Source organism: Phragmites australis, chromosome 3 (assembly GCF_958298935.1).
Source record: "Phragmites australis chromosome 3, lpPhrAust1.1, whole genome shotgun sequence".
Lineage (NCBI taxonomy): Eukaryota > Viridiplantae > Streptophyta > Magnoliopsida > Poales > Poaceae > Phragmites > Phragmites australis.
The window spans coordinates 7849948-7868926 of record NC_084923.1 but is presented as its reverse complement, the minus strand read 5'-3'; the positions used below and the strand labels follow the sequence as shown (position 1 = coordinate 7868926).

General features: G+C 41.0%; 1 protein-coding gene across 1 annotated transcript; it reads right to left on the bottom strand.

The window, feature by feature from the left end:
- Positions 1 to 15515: 15515 nt before the first annotated feature.
- On the bottom strand, positions 15516 to 18727 carry LOC133910947 (polygalacturonase-like). Its single transcript, XM_062353185.1, has 9 exons — positions 18390 to 18727; positions 18154 to 18291; positions 17900 to 18070; positions 17765 to 17785; positions 17483 to 17690; positions 17286 to 17367; positions 16959 to 17067; positions 16251 to 16367; positions 15516 to 16149 (listed from the first exon to the last, which is right to left on the bottom strand). Exons 1-9 carry the CDS (start codon positions 18609 to 18611, stop codon positions 15925 to 15927), a joined length of 1293 nt encoding a protein of 430 aa, XP_062209169.1. The 5' UTR covers positions 18612 to 18727; the 3' UTR covers positions 15516 to 15924.
- Positions 18728 to 18979: the final 252 nt, after the last annotated feature.

The window sequence follows — 18979 nt, the reverse complement described above, 5'->3', positions numbered from 1 at the left end:
ACTGCGAGTGGCCCATGCTACGAGAAAGCAGCCAGCCAACCATGCAGCATCTAACAATTTTGAAACGCATCTCACAGTGTGCCAAAAGGTATTGCTCTGCTCGCCAACATAAATTCGTGGTATTGCCAATGCTGCATCATAAGAACAGTGAACACATAGAGTTGGAAGTCAGTTCCATTTAAAATGTTCGTAGTCACGCATTTTTTTCCTTTGACTAAATGACATATTGAGCTCTTTCCGTGACTGTATTACTAGTTGTATGTTCCTTCAGCTTCTATGGTCTTACCGATTAATATTCATATGGTTTTGCTAATTCTTAGTTATTTGAAAATTAGAAAAGTTTCAGTCAACTGCCTTCACAGGTAGGACCGCTCGCTCTTTCTGTCGCCTCTGGCCATCACGTTGCCAAGCACCAACCTTTGGTTTGGTATGTATGGGCATGTTTCATTCGTCTTTAAATTTGCTATATTTAAAGTTAGCTAAATGTGGTTTGCTATAAAAAAAATATAGCTAATAAATTTTTAGTTGTAAGTATGGTAAAGTTAGTAAAAACACTGAGTGTATGATGTGTGGGCTAGAGGGTTAATAAAGTGTAATTTGCCATAGTTATGCAATCAACCAAATAGTTACTTAAAAATATATGATGTAACTAATCTTAGATATAACAAACTTAGGTATGAACCAAATATGCCCATGGCGCGGAGAGGGAAGCATGCCCATGGCGCCGCCAGAGTGGAGGGCTCTGGAAAGAACGTATGAGCGATAGACTCATCGGTTGTGGGCTACTGTAAATAGGAACAAAGGTCGGTTGGCAGGTGGAAAAGACAATAGTGGCTCCAATGAAGAACATGGAGGTGTTGGATCCAGCGACCGTGGGCTGCCAAAGATATAGAAGAAGATCGGCCATGGCGAGTGGCGGTGGAGGGTTATGCCATCAACAATGGTGATGACGATAGCTGTTTTGGGAGGTACCACAATAGGGGAAGATGCTGAATAGAGTAACTCCCTGGTCCTGGTGAGGGCTACAAGAGCTAGCAACACCGGTGGAGGGGAGGAGGTGGCAGGGAAAGGGTTGCAACTAGAAGCTCAAGTTGAACGGGTGTGAGTAATGAAACAAAAGAATATAAGACGAACAAGGAGGTTTGTTGGATTTTGATCTAACAAAGGAAAATGTCTGACTAAAATCTTGCAAGAAACTATGAAATTGATTATTAGATGGACGATTGTTCCTTTAGTTTGCATGGTCCACCGTACAAAGGGCATTCTGCATTGCAAAAGGGTGGTGCTATTTGATTCAAATTAAAGACTGGAAAGTCCATTAATGGACATTCACCCAACGACTTGGCATGATGACCCACACTCTTGACTCTTTACTCTAGAGTAGCAGAAATACCTTACATATCTTTTTCTTTCAATTTACAAGCCATCGTACGCGGACTGTAAACAGGCATATGCTTTGCATAGAGAAGTTATTTTGATCAAAGAAAATTTAGTAAGAAGGAATTGGTAAAGAGTGAAAAATGTTGTTTTAGTAGAAATGAAACTATCTAGCGACTGTCACTTGTTAAATTTATTTGGAGAACTGTTCAAATAACCTTTGGTTTGCACCCACCTAGTAGTGTATCCAAAACATATTGGTTCATAGCTAAAGATGGATGTAAAATATAAAAAAAGGTGTTGGTAGGGGTATGTACTTTGTGTTGGGTATTTTGGCTCAGCCAAAATGATGTGATTTTTGATAAAAACACAAGATTGTTTTTCTATGTATGTTGTTTTCACGACTACACGTTGAATCTAGTTTTAGACATTGCTATAGAAGGAGGACAAGCAGTGTGCAATACATATTGCATGCTGCTTTTTGGAGACTAATATGATAGACATTTTCGTTAAATATGGATGGAGATTTAACGATATAATTTGTGTTTGATATTATCTTCTTCTTTGTTTGATGAGAGAAGAACTTGGATTTTGTTTTGTGGTTTTAAAGCCTTTCGATTACTTTGTTATAATAAGTATTAGCTATGTAAATCCAAGAATGTAGACTGAGATATTTTCATTTGTTCCATGAAATAATCTCTTTTTATCTTTAAAAAAACAAGCAGATGCTCAATCAGTGCAGAACTGACGTCACCGGAAATAGCACTGTTACATCACCGGTCGCATTTCCTAACCCAGCATACGCTGCCCAGTGCCCACGCGTTTTAAAGTGAGCTCGCACGGCGCAGCCGCACATTCATTCACCACTGGCCTGTGCCACGGCCGAGAAAGAACATCCTCCCAGCGGGCCTAGCAGTAGACCCCGGTACACCGTACATCACCACTGGTCCCATCCAATAACCTCTCCCAGCGCCGCGCCATGTCACGCGGCCACGGGGTCAGCCACTCGCAGTAACTTCCTCTACGTGGCGCCGGCGGCCAGTGCCTCGTGAGCAGGCGACCCGTGCCCGCCTGTGCTATGCGCGCCATGCAGACGCAGGGGCAGGACTGCAGGAGCCCTGCAAGGCTGCGCCTGCGGTTAAACTAGGGCGTGGGACCCCACCCCGCGCAAATTTTAAACCCGAGCCCCCACGTCCGCTAGTTCGAGCCGTTACGGTTCCGGGCCGTAGTTAACGTAGCCGTTTTGTTACGCACCCGCAGGCAGCGCAACGCACACCCGTTCCGTCTCGTCCTCGGCCTCGTTCCGCGGCCGGCCGCGTCGTGCCCCGTCGCCTCGGGCTCCGCTGGTCCGCTTCGCCGCGAGTGACACGCGGGACCGTGTCGTCTCGGCGCGCGGGGGCGCGGCGAGCTCAAGGCTGGCAAGTTTCAAAACGTGACGCTGCGGGCGTGGCTCTCAGGGGCAGAGCCTCCCTCCATCTGGCCTCCGGGAGTAGTGTAGCAGCCGCGTGCCCCCTGTGACATGTGGGGCGCCTGACCTGGAACGGGGCCGGTTCGTTGGTTGGTCGGAGTCTCGGAGTTGGACGCATGTGGAGCAGCCAGCAGCAGGCACGGTTTTGAATTGGCGGCCAGGGGAGGATATGACAGCAACAGCAGCAAGGCTGCAGCCTGCAAGCGCAGGGCAGTAAGGGAGGGGGCCGTTAATTGTAAGTCAGTGACACGAGTATATAGGTGGAGAGGGAAGATATAAAATTTTTATTTAACTACACATCTTTTGATTAAATAGCTAGACTAAAGATGAGGGAGAAAACACGTATCATCACAGGAAAAGAGATTTTTTAAGAAATCGGTATTATAGAATTTGCTTCCGGTAAACAGACCTGCTTAATGACTATTTAGGATAAGAATGACGACTAGAGAGGTGAATAGATATCTTATAAATTTCTTACGAAATAGATAGCATACTTCTTGTTCACTTAATGTCTCTCAAAAATGTATAAATAAAAGTATAAACTTTATAGAGGCAAGGTGAGAAAGAAAGTTTCTAATCAACACGAGTCCACAGATGAAATATGAACCATAAGCACTATTTAAAACTATTTCATATGTCTTTGAGCATAAAAACTTGAAACTTTAACGAAGAATAAAACAAAAAGACAAGCACCGAAAGAAACAACTCTCTAAGTTGATGGATTAGAGACAAGCGAATTCAAGACCCTCTCAAATACATATATCTCTAGCAACTAAAAGAACAACTTTCTAAGATTGAAAAATCACAGCTCAAATGCAAAAATAAATATCAATAAGAAAATCAAAACTGAAAAAGAAAAACTTGCAAACTTGCAAGAGAAACAATAGAGAAAGACTAGAAGAAGGAAAATTCAAGCATATACAAAAATATAAACTTCATTACTCAAAGATGTCAGCTCCATTTTAGATAGATTACAAAGATTTTTTCTTCAAAAACTCTCACCTATTATATAGGTTAAGCACTCATCTTACTCTTCTCTAAAACCCTAGCACTAGGCTCTCAAATGAATGACACAATAGGTTTAAGTGACTAGTTCAAACTCTTTCGTAGGCATATCCCTCTATTTATAAGACTAGAAAACTTGGCTCTTAATGTTACTAGCTTGTTATCAAAATACCTCTCTCTTATAGTACGCTCCTATCTACTACCAAGGGTATTTTAGTCTATTTCTTGCTCCGTCCATCGAACAGCCGCGGCGCCTTCGCGACTTAGCTTCGCCTCGTTGCAAGCTTCGTGATGGTGCCACATACTCCTCCAATCCTCCTATGGTTTTAAGGCCCAACTGTAAAACTCTCTGCACGTTCTCAAAACATGACTCGCCACTTGCTTATATCTTAAGTAAGTGCTCTGATGTCGACACGTGTACTCTGTCTTGCGATACTGATTTTCGGTAAGTCTCTTCCGCTCCTGATCTCTTGGGTCGCCTTGTCACTTGCACCGGCATCCCTTTCGCTTGACTTTGTCAACACGCCATCTTCATACTTTGTTTTATGCTTTGCTTGACCTCTACGTGTACAACTAGAATCACTCTTGACTCCGCCCAACCTCCTTGATCGTCCGGCACCAAGCACTCGCTTAGCCCTGATCACCCGTCGGTGACTGCCACGTTGTATCCGTCATCTACAAACTATGAGATAAGCAAATACATTTCTCTAACTCCAACTCTAGTTAGTCCATAATCAAAATACTCAAACCAAGCTCAAGTAATCAAAAACTTGAGCTTGTGTCAATCACTCATCACATATAAATCAATGCATATTTCAACTTAGTTTCTCAATCTTCCTCTTAATGAGTGCATTTACAACATCTCGAAGCACAAAGATTTTAGTTTAAAGAAGATAAGCTCATTCAAGTGACAAAAACTCAAGAAAGAGGAAAAACATATCACTTGGCATAAGAAAGATTACATAAGACATAAAAGGGGCAAAGACAATCCAAAACCATTAAAAGAGCAATAAAAGCTTAAAAACACAAAATTAAATGTTCTCCCTTAATGAATGCACATTTTTCATTTATGCAAGATTTTTCTTTGGGATTTAGTTCATATTTTTCATTTCTTCTATTTTTCATTCATTTCTCACCCTTTGGCAATGCAAACATCAATGATAAAACATTATACAATACATAAATATGGTAACCTAATAAGTTTTCACAAGTATACCACAAAGTATTTGCAAATGCTAGAAACGTCAAAGGGCTACGAAAAATAGAGGATTGAGCTCACAATTTCACAAAGGCTCAAAAAGAGATAGTGACACAAGAACATAAAGCTTCATAAGCTAAACTCGGATAATTGGTTGGTACATTTAATTTCACATAGCCGAATCATGTTTAAAACAACCATCACATAAGTATCCACTCGTAACAAGGCAATACAAGCATTAAGAACTAGTCAACTTCAATTTCAAACTAGGCAAACAAGTATTCATGACATGAGGTTTTGCAAACGCTCACATATGAAACCAAGACATAGTTGGATCAAGTGATTAAAATAAAATTGATCTTTTAGGCACATTTTTTTATTTTTATCCTCAAGTTGCCTCTTATCCAAGTGAAGTGTCACGCGACTGGGTAGAGCAAACACCTCAAGGTTTCAAGAAAACTATATTGAATCACATTTTTACGCAAGAAACTTGATTTTCACAAGATTATCTAAATTTCACAAGTTATTAAGTTTTCATAAGATCAAGTCAAGTAGTGCCTTTGCAACATAAGGAACATATGTTCTTCCAAGGTTCTATTATGAGCTAAACATTTGACAAAAACAGAAAATATAGTGCAATATTCCCCAATCCACTGACTTAAACCAAGAAGCCTAGAGCAAGGTATTCATCAAACTAGCTTTAACACAAGTATTGACTAAGCCAAAGCAATTACAAACATGGTGATTAAGAATGTAGTATTTTATAGTCTACATGATTCATAAAATTGCCAAATTTCATCTTAAGAAAAGCTAGCTTGTTTGAAATATTTCATGTCAAAGCATCAAGAGGAGGCTAAGATTAAAAGCTTGCTTCACACAACTACTCAAATTAGTCCAAATTCAAATCTAGCAATCGAAAATGCTAAAAATATACAAGTCAAAGCTTAACTACTATGATTATCTTACATGATGCAATGCAATGCAAATGCAATAAAAATAAGATACTATATATACAAAGGCAACTCCCCACACACAATACCATAGGGATGGCACACACCAATCTCTCCCCTCAAATAGGAAAATCTAGTAGCATCTAGAGGCTTGGTGAAGATGTCGGCTAGCTGGTGTTGGGTATTAATGTATTTCAAGTCTATGTCCCACTTCTCATTGTGGTCTCTCAGAAAGTGGAATCTCACATATATGTATTTGGTTCTGGAGTATTGGATTGGCTAGACTTATGGCACTGATGTTGTCATAAAAAAGTGGCACACTTTGGAAATCTAACCCAAAGTCTCTTAAGGTAGCAGCCATCCATAAAATCAGCGAGTAACAGCTAGCAACATCTATATATCCAGCTTTAGCAGTAGACTGCATAACGCTATACTGTCTGCGAGAAGACCAACACACAAGAGAAGTACACAAGATATGACAAATACCAGAAGTACTTTTCCTGTCAATTCTACGCCCAGCAAAATCAGCATCAGAAAAACCTCAAAGAGAAAGCGAAGAGGAAGTAGAAAACCAAAGTCCATACTCGAGAGTGTGCTTGAGGTACCTCAGAATGTGTTTCACCACTTGACAGTGAAACATCCTTGATAAAGCTTGGAAGTGCACGTAGAGGCAGACGGCGAAGTGGATGTCCGGTCTTGTCGCTGTCAGGTACAAGAGGGAGCCAATCATGCTCCTGAACTCCCGCTGGTCCACCGCTTCGTCATCTTCATCCGAATCAAGCACAATCGAGGTAGCCATCAGTGTCGCCAAGGGCTTTGTGTCTCTCATGTCGAATTTCTTCAGCAGCTCATTAGTGTACTTCGTCTGGTGAATGAATGTACCCTACTTGTATTGCTTAATTTGAAGTTCAAGGAAGAAGTTGAGCTCACCCATCATCAACATCTTAAACTTCCTACTCATATTTTCTGCAAACTTGGGCACAAGTACATGAGAAGAGCTACGGAAAATGATATCATTCACGTAAATCTAAACAATTAGGAAGTCTTTGTCATGCCTGAGAGTGAATAAAGTTTTATCAACCGATCTCATGACATACCCATGCTCTAACAAGAAAGATCTAAGCCTATCATACCAAGCTCTAGATGCTTGCTTAAGCTCATACAAAGCTTTATAAAGTTTGTGTACTCTATGAGGGTACTTGGGGTGCTCAAAGCATAGGAGTTGCTTGACATAGACCTTTTTCTATATGAAACCATTTAGGAAAACACTCTTGACATACATTTGATACAGCTTAAAACCCTAGGATACCACAAATGTTAGGAGGATCCTAATGGCTTCTATTCTAGTTATTGATGTAAAGGTCTCTCTAAAGTATATCCCCTCAATTTGAGTGAAACCCTAGCCACTAGTCTAGCCTTGTTTCTCACTACGGACCCATCCTCTCCCTATTTGTTTTTGAAAACCCATTTTGTGCTTATAGTGTGAACATTAGGGGGTGGCTCTATAAGGACCCAAACTTGGTTTCTTTCAAAATTTGCAGGCTCTTCATGCATGACATTAACCCAATTTGAATAAGATAAAGCATATTTAATATCATGGGGCTCAAAAGAAGCAACGAATACAGAATCAGTAAAATAAGCATAATAAGCAGATTTGGACCTCGTTACCCTCTCATTGATGTCACCGATCACCGTCTGTGGAGGGTGTTGTCGCTGAATGTGTTGAGAGGTCTCACGCCTTGAGAGAACCTCCACCTCAAACACAACTGGTGTAGGCTCGAAAGCAGCTGAAGTGGAAGTAGAGGCTATAGGACTCTCTGCTGGAGTAGAAGAAGTAGGAGCTAGCTCTGGAGTATGTGTGGTCGAGGAAAGTAGTGGATCATCCTCGTCATCACCAAAAGCTAGAAGGTCACCATCTATAAAGATGCTCTCGTTTATCTCTTGATCACCTGAACACTTAAAAACAGAACTAGTACAGAGGGTTGACTCATCAAAAATCACATCACATGATTCTATGATAGTGTTAGTATGAAGATTGTATACCCTGTAAGCATTACCATGAAGAGAATACCCTAAGAAAATGCTATAGAAGAGCACGACTCGAACTTGTTAAGATTGCCACGCTTTAGGATGAAGCACCGGTAACAAAAAAAAACTCTCAAATGTGAAATATTCGATTTCGTCCAAAAGCGTAGTTCATAAGAAGTCAAATTCAAGATCGAGCGCAAGAAAATCCGATTTGAGATATAGCACGCTGTGCTAATGGTCTCAATCCAAAAATTTCTAGGAATCCTATGCTCATAGAGTATCGTTTTAGCCATCTCCACCAAAGTACGATTCTTCATCTGAACCACGCCATTCTGGTAAGAAACACGTGGGGCAAAAAATTGATCCTCAATGCCATATTCAAGGCAAAAAGCATCAAAGAGATGGTTTATATGGAGAAGTTCTTTCAGTCATTCGGTCATCACTAGATTGACTAGTGGGTGAGGAGTGACAACCATCTTGCCATGCCGACAAGGAGCATAAACAAGGTTCTTCTCAAACATAAGCTTGGGTAATCCTCGAATCAAGCCTAGAGCACTTAAACGAGTAAGCAAATCAAACCTCATGTGCCCTAATCTCCTATGCTACATCCAATACTCAGAAGAAGGTTAAGCAAGTAAATACCGAGAAGAACCAGAAACCTCAGAAAAATTGGCTCAAAAAACTCCCCTAACTCAAGAAATCTTGCAAATCATAGCGTCAAAAGAATCAAGAACTCGAGAAGTATCATGCTTAAAGTGCACTTCCAAGTCCTCATCTGGTAACTGAGATACAAAAAGTAGGTTATATCCTAGATGCTCAACCAAAGCCACATCTTTGAGAGTAAAACTCTTATCTACCTTTACCGTTTCTTTGGCCTTCACTCTATCTTTTTTATTATTCCCGAAAGTGGTGTACTCATGGTGCTTTATCGGGGTGAGGCTGGAGAACTATTATGAATCTCTGGTCATGTGGCGTGAACAACCGGAGTCAATGAGCCACTTGTTCTCCAGCCTCCACCTACCACCTACATAGAAGAAGAATAAAAGGTGATGTCTCAGTACTGGGGTTAGTCAAAACCTCCTGGGAATCCAATATTGTGTCATCCACCTTGACGCAGAAATAGTAGGAGCATGCAACTCAACACCAACACGCTGGGGACAAGTACCACGATGGGGAACATGTGGTCCGTCAAAGCGTTAGGACTCAAAGCCTCCTATACGTAGACCAAAACCATACGAGTCATGGTAAAATCTACGTCAGGCATCGCCTCTAAGAAGAGACTAAAAAATGCTAGAGACTCATGAGTAGGAGCAAGAAAAATGCTCATGTACACCAACAAAGGGGCGGTACATATCCCGAGTATTTCACTCCCACTCACGCTTCTCATCTCTCCTACGATAAAAGCAAAACCAAACAAGATAACCCTCGCTCTGGCAGTAGGTGCAGTGATAGCGTCTCTCAGGAACTCGACTGACAGTCCCCTAGGCTCTCTCACATATGTCCTCATCTTAGGCTGTGGAACTCTCTTGGATGTGAGTTTCTTTTTTGTAGGTTGAGGTGTAAGCTTATTTTTTTCTGGTATGGATTGTGAAGCATTGATCTTGGTTTTCTTTGACTATAGGGTAGTGGGTGATGTGAATACAGTCTTACCAAAACTAGTGTAAGCAACGCTCTCAAAGCTCAAACCCAAAGCTAACCCAGCCTTATCAGCACACATATTAGTCTTGGCCAAGATCAAATCCATTTTACCATTGCCTTCTGAGCACATCTCCACAAGAGAAAGGAGGTTCTCATTCTCATCTATGAGCTTTTCAACTTGCCCTCTAACCCACCTGAGCTTGTCCTTAAGGATCATGCATGTGAGACACTCAGGCTGCACATCCGTACGACTCTCAGTACTCTCCAATCTAGACTCTACCTCCTTTATGCGCTCGTCTTTCACTTCAGTATCCTTTGAAAGCAAAGGGTAATTTTTTTCAAGCACACAAGAGAGTAGACCTAGATTCCTCCTCAAGCAGCTTCTTATCGACACTCTCAAGCCGACTAGCAACTTGAACATGCACATTCTGAAGTTCAACAAGTTCAGCCATGACAATCAAACAACTCTCACACTCCTCAATATCAGGTCTAGACCTAAGCAATGCAAGTTTAGTAAACACAGACTCATACTTGGGTCTAAGATCCTTTAACTCACGTATATCTTTCTTAAGTAACATATCTTGGCTAACGAGAGCATCATTCAAGGTGTCAACTTGAATGGAGAGCTAATTGTAGGAAGGTAATTCCTTGGTGGAATCAAACTAAAGGTCATTGTCATTGTTGTCGTCCACCATGAAGCAGAGACCGGTGAAGTCCTTGACCTTTTTCTTGTTTTTCACTTGCATTTCCTACTCCTCCGAGCTCTCCTCCTTGCTTGATGTGGTGTCGATGTCGTTGAGAGTTGCCATGAACGCCCTAGAAGCTGCCATGGCCACCTTGTTGGCCATCTTATCGCGATTCTTCTTGAAGAAGAGCTTCTTGTTCTTCTTCTTGTGCTTGTTATAGTCATGGTCATTGTCCTCTCTCTTCTTGAGTTTAGGGCAGTCCGTCTTGAAGTGAGTAGTATCACCATACTCAAAATAAGCACGAGACCCCTCTCTCCTTCGGTCTTTCCTATTATTGTAGAAGCGGGTGAATTTTTTCATAATAAGAGCAAGGTCCTCATCATCTAGTGTATCTACTTGCTCCTCTATGATAGAAACCAAGAAAAACAAAAAAAAATCACTCGATGAGGTGTTAGCATAAGAAAAACTAGCTCCAGCCTAATTGCCACTATTTGGTTTGGAAGCCAACGCCATGTTCTAATATAGGGGGTTTCTGAGGCCAATTCGAGCCACCTTGACTATCTCGATGGACTTGAGCTTGCTGAAGAGTTCATCACAAGTTAACATGTCATAACTTGGTGACTCTTTAATGTTTAAGATCTTCACTTCCCATATGCTACGGTCAAAAGCATAGAGAAGCTTGATCATCATCTCATGGTCAGAGTAGGGAAAAAGACCAGTGGATCTAAGCTTGATTACTATTTCATCAAAACGAGCAAACATAGCATCCAAAGATTCACTAGAACCTTGCACAAATATTTGGTATTTTTGGTTGTAAGTGCTTTGACGTCTGGCTTTAATCTGATTAGTGCTTTCATGGGAAACACTCAGAGTAGTCCAGATCTCCCAGGGAATATAGAGGTGCTGAACCCTGTAAAACTCATTCTGACTCAGGCTAGTAAACAAAATATTTCTGGTCTTGTTGTTGGCCTCATACTGTTCAATTTGAACCTGCATCGTGCGAGCAGTAAGAATCTTATAGTTGGAACCAACTACTTCCTATATTGCACTTCCTTGGCTTAGAAGATAAGCCTTCATACGCACCTTCCAATAGGAAAAGTCTTTTCCATCGAACAACAGAATCTTCCTACTTCTCTCCATATTGCCTACAAATCGCAAAGTCGGTTAAGGTCAACAAGTGATCAAAACGGCTTTGGTACCAATTGTAGGACCGAGAACGACGACTAGAGGGAAGTGAATAGATGTCTTACAAATTTCTTGCAAAATAGATGATTTACTCCGTGTTCACCCAACGCTTCTTAAAAACGCACAAACTAAAGCATAAACTTTAGAGAGACAAAGAGAGAAAGAAAGTATCAAGGTAACATGACTCCACAAATAAAATATGAACCATATGCTCTATTCAAGACCATTGTAAGTGTCTTTAAGCAGAAAAACTTAAAACTTTAATGAAGAATAAAGTAAAAAGACAGTTACCGAAAGAAACAACTCTCTAAGTTGATGAACTAGAAATAAGAGGATTCAAGACCCTCTCAAATACATGAGTATATGAACGTTTATGTATCTAGCAACAAGAAGAATAACTTCCCAAGATTGAAAAATCGCAGCTCAAATGCAAAAACAAAAATCAACAAAAAAAATCACAATAAAAAAAGAAACCTGCAAACTTACAAGAGAACCAATAGAGAGACTAAAAGGAGGGGAATTCAAATATATGCAAAAATATAAATTTCATTATTCAAATAGGACAACCCTATTTTAGGCGGATTACAAGAAATTTTTCCTCAAAAACTCTCACCTATTACATAAGCTAAGCACTCATCTTTCTCTCATTCTAAACCCTACTATTAGGCTTTCAAATGGGTGACACAAGATGCTCAATTGACTTGTTCAAACTCTCCTATAGCTCTATCTCTTTATTTATAGGCTTAGGAAACTTGACTTCTAAGTTTCCTAAGTTGTTACTAAAATACCCCTCCCTTTAATAAAATACCCCTCCCTTGTAGTATACTCTTATCTACCACCAGGGGTATTTTAGTCTATTTCTTGCTCTGTCCATCGAATGGCCACGGCGCCTTCACGACTTAGCTTTGCCTCGACGCAAGCTTCGTGATGGTGCCACGTACTTCTCCAATCCTCCCATAGTTTTGAGGCCCAACTATAAAACCCTCTTCACGCTTCTCAGTATGACTCGTCACTTACTTACACCTTAAGCAAACGCTCTGACGTTGATATGTGTATTCTGTCTGACGATCCTGACCATTGGCAAGTCTCTTCCGCTCTCGATCCATGGGTCCGTCTTGTCACTTGCACTGACATCCCTTTCACTTGAATTTTTCAACATATTGTCTTCATCATCTGTTTCATATTTTGCTTGACATCTACGTATACAGCTAGCATCACCATTGATTTCACATGACCTCCTTGATCGTCCGGTACTAAGCATCCACTTAGCCCTTATCACCCGTTGGCGACCGCTAAGTTGCATTTGTCACCTGCACATTATGAGATAAGCAAACACATTTCTCTAACTCCAGTTAGTTCATAATCAAAATGCTCAAATCAAGTTCAAGCAATCTAAAACTTAACAAACCAAATTGACAATATTATCAATCACTTATCACATATAAATCAAGACATACTTCAACTTAGTTTCTCAGCTACAACGAAATTTGAAATTGTACTGTGTTGAGCCGTCACCCGACTCGCGGGCAAGGTTTCACTTACCGAATGGGCTTCGGTTACCGAGCCCGCCCGGTAACCGAAAATGCATGGTTATCGTGATAACCGCTCGAAATTCGACTGAAATTCGTATAAAATTTATTTGCTAAAATTTGAAATTTAGACAAAAAAGATGTCAGATTCTCCGTTCGGTAACCGGTCGAATAGGACCGGTTACCAAGTGATTTTTTTGATTTATCGAGCGGTTTTCTTGAATTTTCCATATTATTTGTAACCGCTCGATTTTGTTGGTAACCACGATTTATCGAGCGGTTTTCCTGATTTTCAGTGAAATTCAACAACAAAAAACCCTAAAATTGGCTCAATCTTATAAAATCAATAACTAATTCATTTGAGCTTCAAATCAAGTGAAACAAATTTTTTTGATTTCCTTGTATTTATACTCATAAAAAAGTTGAAAATGTTCTGTGAGAAAATATATTTGTTAAACCAAGTTAAATGCATAGTTTACTCTTTGCTAATCCAAAAATCATGAAACTAATTTTGTTAATCTTATTACATGATCCTATGTCTTTTAAAAATACATGAGCTCATGAATTAGTTATTGTAAAATGCAGGATTGTGTAAATGTGTTACGACTAGATTAATTCATAACTGCCCCGTCACACCTCCAAAATTAGTGAAACCACTTTTATTAGTTTATTTATACTATTATTTATGTAAGAAAAATAATGGTAGACATGAAAAAATTAATTACAGTGCTATTTCTTTACATATTCACTTTATGATTGGGAACTTTGTAAAAATTATAGAGAAATTAATAAAACTCTAAATGAAGTGAAATCAATTTTAAAGATCCTCTTAAAATACGTTCTACATAAAAAAAATATGTGTTTGCATGTTAAGTTTTTTCTTAACATGAGTTAATAACTTAGCAGTACATTTCAATTTTTTTTATTTTTTTCAAACTTCCTCCCTATAGAATATGATGCAAACGATATTATTTTTGATTTTTTTTCACAGAAGGTTTTAAAATTATCTCTAGTTTCTGTTAGGATTTTTTGAATTTTTTGAATTCAAATTTGGTTACCGTTCGGTTTCTGAAACCGATGAGAACGGTAAACTCGGTAACCACGAATTTTGATCGATTACCGTCGATAAATTAAACCTTGCTAGTGGGGGAACGACAACTAGCTGCCACAAGCCTGGAGAGCGGATTGGGTTGGGTTGGATAAGAGATTGTAGTATCGTCACTCATCGTCAATCACTACAGAAGCAGGTATGGTGTGTACGTACTCAGCGGCGTACTTTTAAGTAGCATAGGCGAATTTTTACCTTATAAATTAAAAGGGCATGATACACTAACGTTCATTACAAATAATTATTTAAATCACATTTAATTTTATAGAAACTACGTAAAATTACTAAAAATATAGAACATACCATAAAGATAATAAATTTTACTAATATTGACTCGCAATACTTGAACCACTTATTAGATGCCTTCGAAACTTCAGAGAATTCAGCATGTATATTATAAGAAAAAAATGTATGAATTTAGATGATAGTTACAAATAGTGTATACAACAAATAAAATAATATAAAAAATCAAGCATACACAGTTACATAACACCATATCAATGTAATACTCATCCTTAATACTCATTAGTAATGCACTACACCGATTGTGATTTAGAAAAACTTACCATTCCGATATTGGTAAGGGAGTACAGGACATTGGGCATACGGGATCGAGCAACATTGCGCCATCAAGCAATCAGTAGCTCCATGCTGCACCAGCATCACCTGCTCAGAGCTCGGGTGAACAGGATCATAAGCTCACGGAGTCACGTCCTCACTGCCTCACAGAGAATGAGGTCACAGACGCCAGACACTGGACGTGCTCGCCCACTCGTGGATCAGGCTATCAGTGTGTTGGATGGATCGGCAGCCAGCAGACCACGAATGGGCACCAACGTGCCACGCCACACCGCCACCCGCTACCTGCTATCCAACTCGCTCTCAAGGGCACGCTGTAGCTGCACGCGGACAACTCAGGAGTCAACAAGCAAATCAGACCTTACCTGGGCAACATGCTACAATACGGACCGCCCGGGAAAAAAAAGCTGGACATCTGAACTGAGCAACTTAAGCCTATAAGGGCAGACTGGGCCAAAGCAACGGGCGTGATACTCTAGATTCGGCTTAGAAATCCAAAGCGGCTGCTCCTGCTTGCCCTATGGTGGGTCCGCCCCTGTGCGTACTGACTACTATGCCTCAAGAGGAAACTTGTAATGCCTTCTAGTTCTAGTACATTTGATCTCGAATAACTTGAAGCGTGACGCCTGGAAAAGCTAGTGTTTTTTTCAAGAATTTCTAACTTTTTGAAGAAGGCAACAAAAAAATTGTACTCACTCCACGAAAGGGAATTGCAGCAGATTTGTTCCGCTTGCTTTCTCGTTCATGCAAGCACATGTGTACAGAGTACAATGTACTTGACTTTTCTGTAGTACAAATATGACCCTCCAGGATGAATGATTTTTCCAGGAATTTCATAATTGAATGCTATAGCAACTTTATCTACGGAATTTAGGATTTAGAAATCCCTATAGGATTCATTCATTTCATCCACTTTTTGGAGGACATCATGTTTACAACTCTTTTGAGAAATCCAATTAATATACAATGTGTCTTCCCCACTCTCTTCCTCTCTCTTCAATTCCAAGAGAATTTTACCCTTCAAAAGATCCAAACGCTTCTTAAAAAAAATTGCGTTTGGAATCATAAAGGATTCTAAATACGAGGTCGCCTCAATCTTGTGTTTTTTTAATCCTACTTTTCCAAAATGCTCTAAATGGATAACATGTATATGATGTGCTTATCTCTGTCTGACTACATGTCCGCGCTGCAAAACGGGAAGTTATACCCTAGTTGTGCGACTGTGGCGTTCGTATGTGAACATGTAGCGTATCTTCCTTCTCCAACCAAATAAATATCTTGCATGATTATACCATCACAGTGAACAGCTTCACTGCATATAAAATTGACGGCAACTTTTGAAGCACTAGTTCCACGTATGTTTCTGTACCGTATATTACGTATGGCAACAGCTGATTCCTGCAGAGATTAAAAGTATTTTTCACCAAACGTCACAAATTGTTGTTTTTTTAGAGATATGAAGCAACTGAGAAGTATAGGTTCATCATAGAGGACAATACCTGTTCATGACATGGTATCTTGGAGTCGCAGTACTTCTGGTTGATAATTACCGGGTTCGTAACATTATGCATTGTTATATCTTGAAAAGTAATTCTTTCAGCATAGCCATGACCTCCCTGTTAATGGGACCATAAAAAGCATTGTAAAAACAAACCATATCGTGCAACAAAACAAAGAACTATTCGCAAATTTATTGGGATACTATAAATTGTGAATAATTCTTAGGATACTATTGCTTAATATAGCAACTTTTATCAAAACAGACAGTCCTCTACCCCGGTCATACTTACAGCCTTCCAAGCCCCTTACAATTTTTTTGGCATGAACGAGGAATAAGAATATAAGAAGAGAAGAGGTGGAAGAAGAGAAAAAAGAGAAATAGATGAGATAGAAGATATATAGCCCTCTTACTTCTTGCTTTGGATCTACCACTGTTTGCAAACTATTAAGATACTATTGCTATTTTTTGGAGCTATGGACAGAAATACAAAGACACTTATTATCGCTAGCATGATAAGCGTGTGAAATAGTCATAGTCCCTCTCCCACTCTGCAGGCTGCAGTCTACAGGGATTGTAGGAAACAGAGGAGCAGAAGGTTGTAGTGTTGTACTGGACCCTTTTGAGAGCAACGCTTTTCCTCAGAATTCAAAAAAAGGCTATAATTGTCCAAGTTTCCATGCAACTCAGCGAGAAGGCCATGCATTACCTGCCATGTTTTGATCCGCACACCGTTGGTCGTGCCCAGCAGCGTGGCCTTCTCCACCAGCACGTCAGAGACATGGGCCCTTGAGTTGTTTGCTCCCAGGCTACCGATGCTGCAGTTGCAACCAGTGCCACGAAAACATCAGGAATTCAGAACCCTCTGTACAGACTGTCTCAATGTCTTCAATTGATTAGGACAAATGCCAAATTTGAAACGTGAATGCCTACTGTTAAAACTGAATATGAAGTTCGTCAGAAATGCACGCAAGTCCAGTTTCACAGCTGAAAATGTAATGTGTAGCATATAGCTGCAGTTATGTACGGCAAAAACCTTATTCCATGGCCCGGTCCGCAAAATATGCCGGTTGCCCGTACAAACATTGAGCCAGTCACAATGGCTATACAGTCATCACCTGCAGTAACTCACAAGGGCAAGCAAAAACAAGAAAATGAACCAATGCTTTGTCTAATCACAGAGTACGGAGTGTTAGCCAAATGAATATATCCATGTTTTCCTATCCATTATACCTGTGCTGATGATGCACTCGATTATGGACACTTCCTTGCTGTTGGACACATGGATGCCGTCAGTGTTGGGGCTCCATCCTGGTGCAGTGATGAACAGCTTCGACACAAGCACGTTCCAAGAGTAGGCAATCGCTACGTGCATCTGCATGCTATCCCTCACCTCCAGGTCCTCCACAACCAGGTGAGTGCATCTTCTGAAGTACAGCGCCTGCAAGTCGCCAACTGAGAATCATCGCTCATGCATACACGCATCAGGCGCAGAATGCCGGGTCAAGGAGGTACCGTCGGGCCGGTGACGCATCGCTGATCCATGGAAAGAGAAAAGGATTATCGAGTGAGAAGTTGGAAATGTGGAGGACATGTTAAGTGCAAGGACTTTCTTTCAGGAAGAAAATGTTTTAGTACAGTGACAAGTACCATTGATTTGTTGACCTTGCACGAGTTGATCCACCACTGCTGTCCATTTCCATTGAGCGTCCCGCCGCCCTGGACACGGAGGCGATCGATGCCCTCGAACGTGATCCATTCGTGCAGGTTGTGATCGAGCCAAACCGATCGGTTGTACGGAGCCTCCAGTGTCCCCCTTATCTGAAAGCTTGCAAATATAACAATGCAGACACAGCAGTGGACAATGTGTGCAACGATACGTAGTTGATTACCATTCACCTCACCATTGCAGTGATGGAGATGGCTCTGCAGGGGCCACAGAAGCTTACGGGCATCAGGACGTAGGTCTTCCCCTCGGGCACGAGGAACATTGACGGGTATTCAGAGGAGTTGCAAGCTTCCCTCCACGCGCCAAGAAACGCCTGTCTTGCGTGCATCATCAGAACAGGCGGAACCGCGAGAAGATTGCAATACCGAGAAATCGAGAGAAGAACAACGCTAGTAACTAAGTTGATTTCACCTGGGTGTCGTCACCGCCGGCAGCTCTGGCTCCGTACTCATCGACGTCGACGACCCTCGGCGGCGGCCCCGGGCTGAGCCACAGCTCGTCCAGGTTGTCTGAGCTTTCCGCTGTTGGGCCATCAGCCTCGGAGAAGACATCCTCTGAATTGGCGCGATGTAGCATGTAAGGAAAGATCGACATGGCAACAATGGAGGCTAGAAGAAGTCCCCCAGGACCCATAAGGGGCAGAACAGCTCAGGCGAAGAGATTAATCCAGCGATTATGGAGGAGAGGAAAGGACGAGCATTAGCATACGCATGTCGTTGGGGGAGAACTAGCTGCGCATAACTCTTGCGTTGCTTGCGAGCTCTGCAACTGACAAGCGGGGCTGTAATTTTGACCCTGCTAGTGCAAATCTCGGGACGGTCTTGCTACGCTTGGAGTACCCCGATGACATGTGGGGCCGAAGAGCCTGCCTACGTTGGGTCCCACCTGTCTTTCCGACTATCTCAGTTTGGATGTGCAGGCGTTGCTTCAGCCTTTCAGATACATATTTGGAACAATTAATTCTTTCGGGAGGAATTTTGGGATATAATCAATTAGTCACT

What these genes read in the sequence shown, in the direction of transcription:
- LOC133910947 (XM_062353185.1), bottom strand. Translation starts at nt 18,611, where the DNA reads ATGGGTCCTGGGGGACTTCTTCTAGCCTCCATTGTTGCCATGTCGATC. An exon ending in CCATCTCCATCACTGCAATG is followed by an intron (nt 18,071 to 18,153) that starts GTGAGGTGAATG and finishes GCAAGCTTTCAG; the next exon opens with ATAAGGGGGACACTGGAGGC. An exon ending in AGATACCATGTCATGAACAG is followed by an intron (nt 16,150 to 16,250) that starts GTATTGTCCTCT and finishes TAATCTCTGCAG; the next exon opens with GAATCAGCTGTTGCCATACG.